The 9,927-nt window shown below is 39.8% G+C and overlaps 1 protein-coding gene across 2 annotated transcripts; it reads right to left on the reverse strand.

The window, feature by feature from the left end:
* Positions 1-1,672: 1,672 nt before the first annotated feature.
* On the reverse strand, positions 1,673-6,817 carry hyal2a (hyaluronidase 2a). Of its 2 annotated transcripts, none has more exons than XM_020598079.1 (4): positions 6,719-6,817; positions 4,596-5,568; positions 3,913-4,002; positions 1,673-2,817 (listed from the first exon to the last, which is right to left on the reverse strand). In XM_020598079.1, exons 2-4 carry the CDS (start codon positions 5,523-5,525, stop codon positions 2,425-2,427), a joined length of 1,413 nt encoding a protein of 470 aa, XP_020453735.1. In that variant the 5' UTR covers positions 5,526-5,568; positions 6,719-6,817; the 3' UTR covers positions 1,673-2,424. The 2 variants fall into 2 exon arrangements, with proteins under 2 accessions (XP_020453735.1, XP_020453734.1); XM_020598078.1 differs by lacking the exon at positions 6,719-6,817 and adding an exon at positions 6,241-6,702.
* Positions 6,818-9,927: the final 3,110 nt, after the last annotated feature.

Here is a 9,927-nt window from a genome sequence, read left to right on the forward strand (position 1 = left end):
CTGCTGAACTAAAGTTCATGCTGTTTTCTAAAATACACCACCCTGACAAAGACCAGACAACATTAAGAGTATAATCTCACCACTGTGTAGGCAGTTTTCAAAAATAAAAGATACTGTGCGCATGATTTCAGGTCACCTTGACAAGTTAACTTTTCAACGTCTGCATGAGATGTACACAAAGTGATGCACACTACTAATGAACAAGTCAGTCAATCATACCCGAGATTTGGAGTAGGTGCTGTCGCCCCACAGCACCACCCCTGTGGATCCCAAAGCAACACTCTCTCCGATGGTGTAGACCAGGTGCTCCTGCAGGAGTACGGTAATAAAGGGGGTAAGCAGAGGATATAGAAATGATCCCAAAACAGCACAGAGTTTAAATGACAGCTACTTGCCTGAGAGAGGAACTCTAACGTGTAGGTGTAGACGATGCGAGCGTAGGTGAACACATTTGGTCTTTCCTGCTCCCCCAGTTTCAGTGTTTCTTCCAAGAATTGCCTTGCTGCATCCTCAAACTGCATCCAGGCTTCAGCTTCTACCTTTGCAGAGTAAAACCTTACCTATATTAACTGAAAACCAAGTTTAAAGCTTTACTGTGGGAAATTTAATTATGACCGATTTCTTATTTTTATATGTTACAGCACAATCACAGTGGTAGTTCTAATTAGCACAATAGCCAAAAACACTTATCCTCATATCTGGTGAGTCATGTTAACATGCAGTCTCTGAGAGAAAGAGAGAGACAGGGAGAGATTTACACTGAACCCCCAAATTGCCCCCAATGTTTAGAGCCATCGGTGTGAGATAGCTGCCTCGGTTCTGTACCGGAAACAATTTTCTTGTGTGCAACATACTTGACAAAATAAAGGTGATTATTATTATTAAACTTAAATGTAAAATCCCAGGTTTTCACTTACTCCCTAAAAAAGTGACACTTACCAGGAGAAAACATGTCACAGCCAAAGGGACAACCAGCACATTTCATCTGTAACTACTAATCTGAAACAAACACCAGAGATGTCTTTATTTTTCTTGTCTTTTTGTCTACCATATATTATTGCTATATTTTCTATATTCTTGTTTTTTTATATGCGAGAGCGAGAGAGAGAGAACAGCAGACAGAACGTACCTTCGCAGGAGACACTGAGAAAGCAGTCTGTGCATTAGCCTTGGTATACTTCACAAAATGTAACATCTTGGTAACAATGTGAGGAAACTGGACTGACAAAAAAAAGTGTAAGAATAACAATGACAGTGACTGAGATTTTTTTTTAATGTCAAGTACAACTAACCATTATTATTAGAAAACATTGTGATGTATAGTTAGTGTCTTGTCAGTAAAAGTACCAATTCAGGGAAATATCAAAATGAAACAGCAAATGCTGTAATAAATCAAGACAAACATATGAATTGATATTGGATAAAGTATACCATTATGTTTTAGAAAATCAGCAATCAGAAATGATCAAGAACATTAAGGCAATAATGGCACTTTATAGGATATTGCGGAGTCAGGGAGTGTCCGAGTATAACTGTACTGTTTTCCATGGGGACAACATGTGGAAAGACGTTTTCCTTTGACTGGAGAAAGTTTTCCCCCATAAGCGTTAGCTGGAATTATGATTAACTTTTGGTATCTCCTTCCAGTTATGGTGAGAAATTACACAAGAGGCTTAATAAAGAAGTTTATTTAATTTGACCAAATGGCAAATTTGAGGAAACAGCACAGAGGCCTTCACAGAAGCATCAGTGAAACGGTATAACAGTGTCATAAAAGTTGCTCTTTATAGTGTTTGTGCTTTTGAAGTCAAACAGCAGCTGAAATGAGGCACTGTTATTATTTTTTGCATAAAATGGATGAGTGGTGTTATAAGAAAAAACTAGTAGTCATGTTTCAGACATAAAAATAAGTAAATATATAAAACACCTACAAATACATTCAAATAAACAGTAATACTGTAAATGCCTCCGTAAGAACAGATGTCAGAGAGAGGCCTTGTTGAAAAAAGATCAGGCACTTGTGCTATTACCAGATTTAAGTGCATCAATTCAACTATTGCCACACAGCAACAGACATACATTGATTCATTCACCACATTTCTCGCAGAAACATCCTCCCTATGAGAAACACAGAATTTGACACCTTGGGAAACAGTGACTGACAGGAAACTGACAGCAAAATGTAAACAAGGTCATTTCCAGCAATCCCTCCTTTGTTTAAAAAAAAAAAAAAAAAGATTAAAAGTTATAAACAAATATAACAGCACAGCAACTTCTACAGTGTTTCTTATAAAAATTCACTTTGTTTCATCCATTTTTGAAGCAATTAAAAGTAAAAAAAAAAAAAAAAAAAAAATCTCAGAATGACATCTTGTATGCTCCTAGATTTTCTACAGAAAATGCAGCTACTGTATCTATGGTGCGCTAACCGAGGAGCACAGAGATGATCAGTAAGATCACACATTGCACTGCTGATGCTATGCTTTGAGTTGCCATCGCTCTTGGGTACAGAGGGTCTGTCTCAGTGCAGCCCTCTCCCTTATAGCCGCTGTAGCATTGGCACCGAAACTCTTTTTGAAAACCCATCTTGTCTGCTTCGCCAAGCTTACCGGTGACCACTGGCTTGTCCTTCTCACTTATGATTTTGTAGGTGACGGGGTTCAGATGCAAGTAAACATCTCTGTCTGGATTTCTGCGTTGACAGCGGCCTTGAGAACCACACAAGGTGTTGCTGCACAGCTCTGCTGCGGTGGAGACATTGAGGAGGTAATAACTCAGCGAACCTCGCAGATATTCATTAAGATCAGAGCAACTTTTCTGGAGAAGAAGAAGAAGAAAAAAAAACACTAATCTAGGTCAAGATGCAGAGTGAATTTAATTCAAACTGTCCCTATTTTTAGTCAGGCTTTCATAGGTGTGAGATTCAGGGGACTGTGAAGCAGGTAAAGGAAACCACAAGTAAGAACCTTTTCCGTTCATTCTTAATTTTTTCTATGTGAGCCATGTGCAACTTATAAATGGTCGTCTAACTCCTGTCGATTCAGGACAAACTACACAAAAAGGCCTGATGTGGATCACAAGTCTTGACTGATACCAACACAGACTTCATTCATAAAATAACTCATTTATGTTATGAGGCACCTTGACATTTAGTGCAGGATGTGTTGGTTAACCCAAAATACAGACACACTTGGGAAGAATACAGTGCATTTTCACAGACATTTCATCTATTAAATTCTGTATGTTTCTTATATATTACCTATCTTTAATTGTTTACATAATATGAGGATCATTATCTTGTTGGGGATGATACCAATCAATCACTGTTCCAAAATGTGGGCTATTCTTGATCAAACTGGAATAAAGAGATACATTTCCAATGAATGCCTGTAAATCTTGCACATTTTTGTGTTTTGTCCTTTCCTGTGGATGATATTCTAATAAAGATTTTATTCTGATTATCTTCAGAATAATATGTATTTTTCATACAGTAGCCCAGAAGCAGAAATACTGAAATATAGACCATGCTAATTCAGAAAGCAAATCAACACGGTTTCTTCAGTCCAAGTGTGTTGCACAACAAAACACAATCATGCAAAAAAACAAAAAAAACAACTGGTTCTTCACAACTGGGAATAAACAGTTTGTGGCTGAAGATGTTAGATTAACTGCCTAGAATGAGTAACATCCTATCAGCCTGAATGTAACTAATAAAAAAAGAAATAAATATCAAATAAATATCCCCTGTGTATTTGATGTTCCTGTAACTGAAGTCACTATCACCCGAGCAATAGTTAGTTAACAAATGACTTGACTGCACACATGACCAGCTGAGACCATTTATGGCAAAACATGTCAACTGTGTCTGAGTGACTGATTTGTTTGTTTCATAATTAATGGGCGGATGCTTACTTTGCTGCTTGCATAAGCTGCGTCTCCCCACAAGATGATTCCTGCAGCTCCCAAAGCCACACTCTCCCCGATAGTGTAGACGAGGTCAGTCTGTAAAAGATGATACAGCATTTTAACTCTATCACATTTAATCTTTTGCATATCTAAAAAGTACAGGGTCAAACAAAGGGAAAAATATATTGTTCAGTATCAGTGAAACAGGGTCAAAATGTTACTGGGACATAAGCTACTCTACGTGAAGTACAGCACCAGCTCTTATCTGTTCATTCTCCCATAAGGAAATGGGCTATAGGGTGTTAGTGAGATTTTCAACCTGACCAACACCCATCCTGCCTAGGCTACACAAATGAGAGGTATTGGGGTGTCTGTCTGCCACCAGAACAGGAAAGGACTGTGGCTACAGATAAGCAGAGAGCAAGCTCTGTGCAGTATACACTGATCAGAGAGAAGGAGAGAGGTGCTGAGTGGCCGTGCTGAATGTTAGAGCCACAGTGTGACCAAGAGTTAACCTTGGAACAAAAATGTCCATGTCCTCTCCTTCGCAAAGTTTTAGTACTATACATGATAGACAGCACACAAGAACACAGTCATTTTAAAGTTGACCTGAATAGTAAAAGGCAAAAGCCCTGGAAAGGAAGAGGATCCAAATTCAGCACTGGCATAGTTTCAAGTTAGTGTGTCACCTCTGTCAGCTGTTCAAGAGATTTGGCATAGGTGGGTTGGGTGTACACAAAGACCGGACGTGCCAAGCCATCGCCCGATGATGCCAAACGCATTCCCTCCTTTACTCGGTTCCGGACAAACTGGCGTCCAGAGGCTGACGAGCGCAACACAGTGCCCATGTAGATGGAGGGGTAGAGGGCTGTGCTCTCAGTCCACAACCATTTCAGCTGCTCGTTGCGGGCCATCTCCACATCTGGACAGCGACCTGTGTAGTTCTCCAGAGTGCGCCTGTAGTCGTGGTTGTAGCAGTCGGGGAACAGGTAGAACCCCCACAGCTGGTTGGGCCTCAGGTTCTTGGCTTGTTTTAGCGTCTGCAGCATGAAGTTCTTGGCAGACGACTCAAACTCCAGTTGGGCCGCTTTTGCCACCTGTTCTCGAGGCCACATTGGGTTTTTCTGGCTCACCAATGCAAAGGAATGATTACGGTAAACATCTTTAGTTTCCCAGTTCCGTATCCATAGAGGGCGCCACTCCTCCCAGTCAATAACTGCTAAACCCTTGGCCTCTGGTTCACGTATATATTTCTTCACATCGTTCGGCATCTTGCCCAGGTGCTGGGTGAGGCTGGCCAACTGGGGCAGTCCTCCGTTCACTGCTGTTTTATCTGGATTAAGGTAGGGGTATGAGCCCAAGCGGTCCTTGTAGAAAATGGTGAGGTTCTGTTTAACAAAGCCCTCATTGGGTGAGGCCACGATCTGGAACTGGTCCAACTGAAAGTGAATGCCATGCCGAGGGGCACAGTCTTCAGTGGGGGCATTCCAAGCGAGGAGCAAAGGCTTTTGGGAGTACAGTGGCCATGTTGTGGGTTTCGGTCCCAAAGCACTGAGGTGGTCCCACAGCAGAACAGTCAGCAGCAGTACTTTCCAGTCATGCAAAGTCCAGTACGACATGTCTTCAGATGTGGACTGACAGAAAGGTCCGTCACTTTCTGCTCTGCAAGTCACAGAGGAGATTGAAATTTAGTTTTTTGTTTGTTTACTTTTATAAGAGACTATTCCCAGTATATTCATTCATAAAGTTAGTTTCAAAAGTACATTTAAAGTCTGCAGAAATTACAGCAATGTGTTTAGTGTGTTTAATGTATTAGCTGATTATATTTTGTATTAATAATCTGAATCTACATGAATAACACTGTCCAATAAATGTGGTGATCCAACAGTATAGTTCCACCTAAAATGTATGGGAGTAGACATTTATCAAACAATAGATGTACTCAAATAAAGTACCACAAAATTACGCATAAGTACAACATTGAGTAAAGTACTTAAACTACACTTCTCATTACCAGTAATAAGGACCAGTGTAAATTTTGCTCTAAATCCAGAGCTAAAATTGGTCCTCCACTGATAGTCGGTGCTACAAATCCATCTCTGATGATTCATGAACAAAAAAGGAGGTAAAAAACTAGCTAGTCTTCGTCTTTATTTATTTAAAAAACGACTTCCAGTAGGGTTATGTCTGAACTTTAATGCGCTGGGCTTCAATATCCAACCCTTCAATTAAATTATAGCTTGCTATTTGATTCTAACAATGAATGAGAATAACAGCAAAGCAAAAGCTGAGTTAATTCACACCAGTGTCCATGCAGCAGCAGCACAAACCTACCTTTACTGGCAGACAGAGGAAGCATTCCCACATAGCAGAAGCATGCTACTTCATGTCGGGTTTGTGTTTTTCCTCAGAGCAAATGGGAAAAATTCAAAAGGAACACTGCTTTTGGGATACAAAAAAATGACAACGAAGGAATTGTACACAGGCATGCGTGGCCGATAGACAATTTTTTTTTACAAACTCCGCTCTCGGACTTCCTGAAGCCACTGAAGTGAAGAAAAGTGAAGAAAAGTGAAGTTGCCCCCTGCGACGTTGCCAGGCTCAACACCCCCCTGCTCCGAGTTCCAAACACTTTCAGGATGTTCCATTCGGATCGGAAAAAGGGGGGAGGAGTTGCGAAACAAAGCGAACATCCTGAGGCCTCTGTCACCTTAAGTGTAAGCGAAGTTTCTTCACTTCAAATCTATACACAACCTCAGGTATCACTTAAGTCAGATTTAGATTATGTCGCGTTTAAATAAAAAGCAAATACCTCTCGTCCCGGTACAGCGCTGAATGAATCAGTCCAAGAAGTTTGCCACCACAGCCATGAAACAGATACACTATAACCAACAATGTTCAGATTAACAGATGGTCATAGTGCCACTTCCCTTAAATAAGATCATGCCCACATATGTGTTCCGGTGACATTTCTACATTACAATCCACTTATAAATAATATGGCGTGCGAGGAAGTGCTCGGTTTTACTTGCAACATGCAGCAGGGACGTATTTTGCTTCTTAAGACACCTGAAAATTGGCTTCAGATTAGAAATGTTTCTCTACAACATTAGATATTTAAATATTATTAAACACAAAGCTAAAAGTTGTCCGTAGTAGTTGTAAATGAGGCTAATTGACCTTCAGAATCTCTCAGCCAAACCACTGGGATTTAATTATAGTTAAAGTGCATCTGTAACGTGATCTCATTCTCAGCTTCTGATATATATAGGAAGAAATACTGACATTATTATTTATAGCACAGTCACACCCACCAGTAAGGAGGGTGCAGACAAAAAAACAAACATATCTTTAATAAGAAATTACCAATAGGTCACTAACCTTGGCAGAGGTCTGTGTATCATCTGTTCATTCAGTTGTTTTATAAAATGACAAGCAGATAGTATGTTCACATTAGGCCCCATTGCTCACAATTAAAGGAATATTTAATAAATGGGTTCAATACCTTTATACCTGGTCCCAATACACCTTTTGTACAATTTAAAAACTGCGTCAGGAGTTGGCAAAAGTTCATTTACTCAAGTCTGCTGGACTCGAGTGCTTCTGTTTTGTAAGACTATTTCACATCATTTCATTGGGAAATACTGCAATTGTACTTCACATCATTTAAGTAATAACTGCATTCACTATGTAAGTAGCTTTTGGTTCATTTTACAAGGAAAACAAAGCTCAACTTTGACACAGTGTTAGAATATGCACAATTGTTACAGTACAAGCATCACTCAATAAAAGTATCAAGGTACTGTGTGGCAGAAAACTGTTGACACAATCTTTTAATGTTAAGCTGAGTAAGGTAAATCAAATTGTAATGGCTACTTTACACTGCATACTCTTTGTTCTTTTTCCTATAACAATCCACCATCTTTTAGAAGCTGGATTGCTGTGATAGTGAAGTATAAGTAGCATAAAATGAAAATATTCAAGGAAAGGGACTGTGATTTGGAATTAAAGCACAGTACCTTGTTATATTACACCACTGTCTGCAACAATAAATTAATGCTTAGTCTGCATCAGTTAAATTAAATTAATGCATCAGCCTGAGACAAGCTATTCTTCATGAATCAAAGAATGAACTACTTGACATTGCTAGGATTTTAATGTTTTTCTACTAATGCTCTAAGCACACTTCAGATAGTGGGTGCAAGGCATCTGGCATGCAGATGTCACTGCTGCCTGAGGCATGTAATGACAGCCGCTGGCAGTGGCTCCGTGGATTAACCAAGTACCACATGCTGTCATGTTTCCAAATATGGCAGACAGGACAGTGCAGAGCCAGGGTTAGGAACATGGAATAAAGGGTGTCTAGAAGCCCTGCTCTGACTCTGCATTTGCTAGATTTAACAGCCAGTTTTCATGAGAACAGTTGCTTAAAGCATTTCTGTCATTGTTAGTAAAGTGGTAGCTTCTGCCTAGCAGTCCATTAGTCAGTTTTGAAAAATTGTTATTTTCCTTTGCCAATACATGAGAGCTGAAGGATGACTGACCAAATGATCGGGATGAAGTCAGGGCCTGGAAGTGAGATGTTTTCCTGTGTCAGAGTCCATTCAATGGATTGTTTTATGAACTTTGCTGACTCACCTCACCGTGTCATCAGTATCTCTTTCTTTCACTCTGTGCACCCTCTGTCTCTGCTGAGTGCTTAAGGACAGTGTACAGTAGAGCATGAATGACCTGTGTGAATGAAAAGGGAAGGAAAGGAACAAAAGGATTGACTTGGGTTTCCCTGGAGTCTCAGCTTCCCTTTGACCTCTGCCTCTTGCACATTACATCAACACAAGTAAGGGACTGCCAGGAAGCAAAAACAATAGCAGGGAAACTGGGAAACACCGCGCCACTTTCAGTTTACATCCCCAAACATTAAATAAATAGCAATACATTTGGCTAATTGTGTAAATTGGTAAAGTGGAACGGAGGGAATGCCACTGGAACAATAAACTTTGATGTTAACAATTTTACTACCAGATACTACTAACCAAAGCAAAATTTCCAGTTTGTATAAGAATATATGGGCCAAGAAGTGCCCAGATTTACCTTGAGGCTCTGAAAATGCAGACTTAAGTCTCAAATTGAGTGGTATACACATTTCACTGCTGCTGTTTGCACCAATATCTCCTTATGACTCAGTTAAATGCATAGGACTGTCACTTTGTTTTTCAGATTTGTTTCTTTCAGTACTCATTAAATCACATGTACTGTATATGATCACACTATACCACAGTAAAAAGGAGCATAATCCAACTGAACTACAATAGTGTACAGAAAGTACATGTTTTACTTCAGACTACTGCAGTTTAAATTACTCCTGAAAAGACAATCTTTTACTGTTTATATTTCAAATCATGTTTTAGTCTATTGTCAAGGCTCCTGATCATTATAATCACTATCTCTCCCTCCCCCAGCCACATGGACACATTTTCCCTGTACAAACAGTGTATACATTAGGAACCACATTGCATAGATCCAAACTGTGTTAAATTCATAAGGTTCATAAATTTGTATGGCTTTACCAAAAGGACTTCATCCTTCATCCGTTGCAGAACATCAGAGACCAGTAATACATCAAAGTGACTGATCTCTGACCCCAAAACCCACCCAGCCACATTCCACACAATTACAGACAGCAGGGAATGTGCGCAAAGGAAGCCCTACCCATTTATTGTGGGATTTGTCAACCGTACACATTGAAATATGGTTGCATCACCATTCAAGTTTGATGCTGTGCCAGCTGGCAACACCAACTTCAACTGGTCATAACTCGAGTCTTTGTTTTTACCTCAAACACCACATTTAGTTACACTTTCCATCTTTTGGAAGTCTGACTGCACAGGGTTATCATTAGAGGCAAGTGAGTAGACTGATGCAACAAACATCACATCAACTCTTTAAAGCCAGTGTAGATTGCTGCTGCCATCTAGAGGCTGTGAACTTTACATGTTTTTGAAAAATAAATTTTGGTTTTAG

Source organism: Monopterus albus, unplaced genomic scaffold (genome assembly GCF_001952655.1).
Source record: "Monopterus albus unplaced genomic scaffold, M_albus_1.0 scaffold36.1, whole genome shotgun sequence".
Taxonomy (NCBI): domain Eukaryota; kingdom Metazoa; phylum Chordata; class Actinopteri; order Synbranchiformes; family Synbranchidae; genus Monopterus; species Monopterus albus.

What these genes read in the sequence shown, in the direction of transcription:
- hyal2a (XM_020598079.1), bottom strand. Translation starts at nt 5,525, where the DNA reads ATGTCGTACTGGACTTTGCATGACTGGAAAGTACTGCTGCTGACTGTT. An exon ending in CTCTTGAACAGCTGACAGAG is followed by an intron (nt 4,003 to 4,595) that starts GTGACACACTAA and finishes CATCTTTTACAG; the next exon opens with ACTGACCTCGTCTACACTAT. An exon ending in CAGCTTATGCAAGCAGCAAA is followed by an intron (nt 2,818 to 3,912) that starts GTAAGCATCCGC and finishes CTTCTTCTCCAG; the next exon opens with AAAAGTTGCTCTGATCTTAA.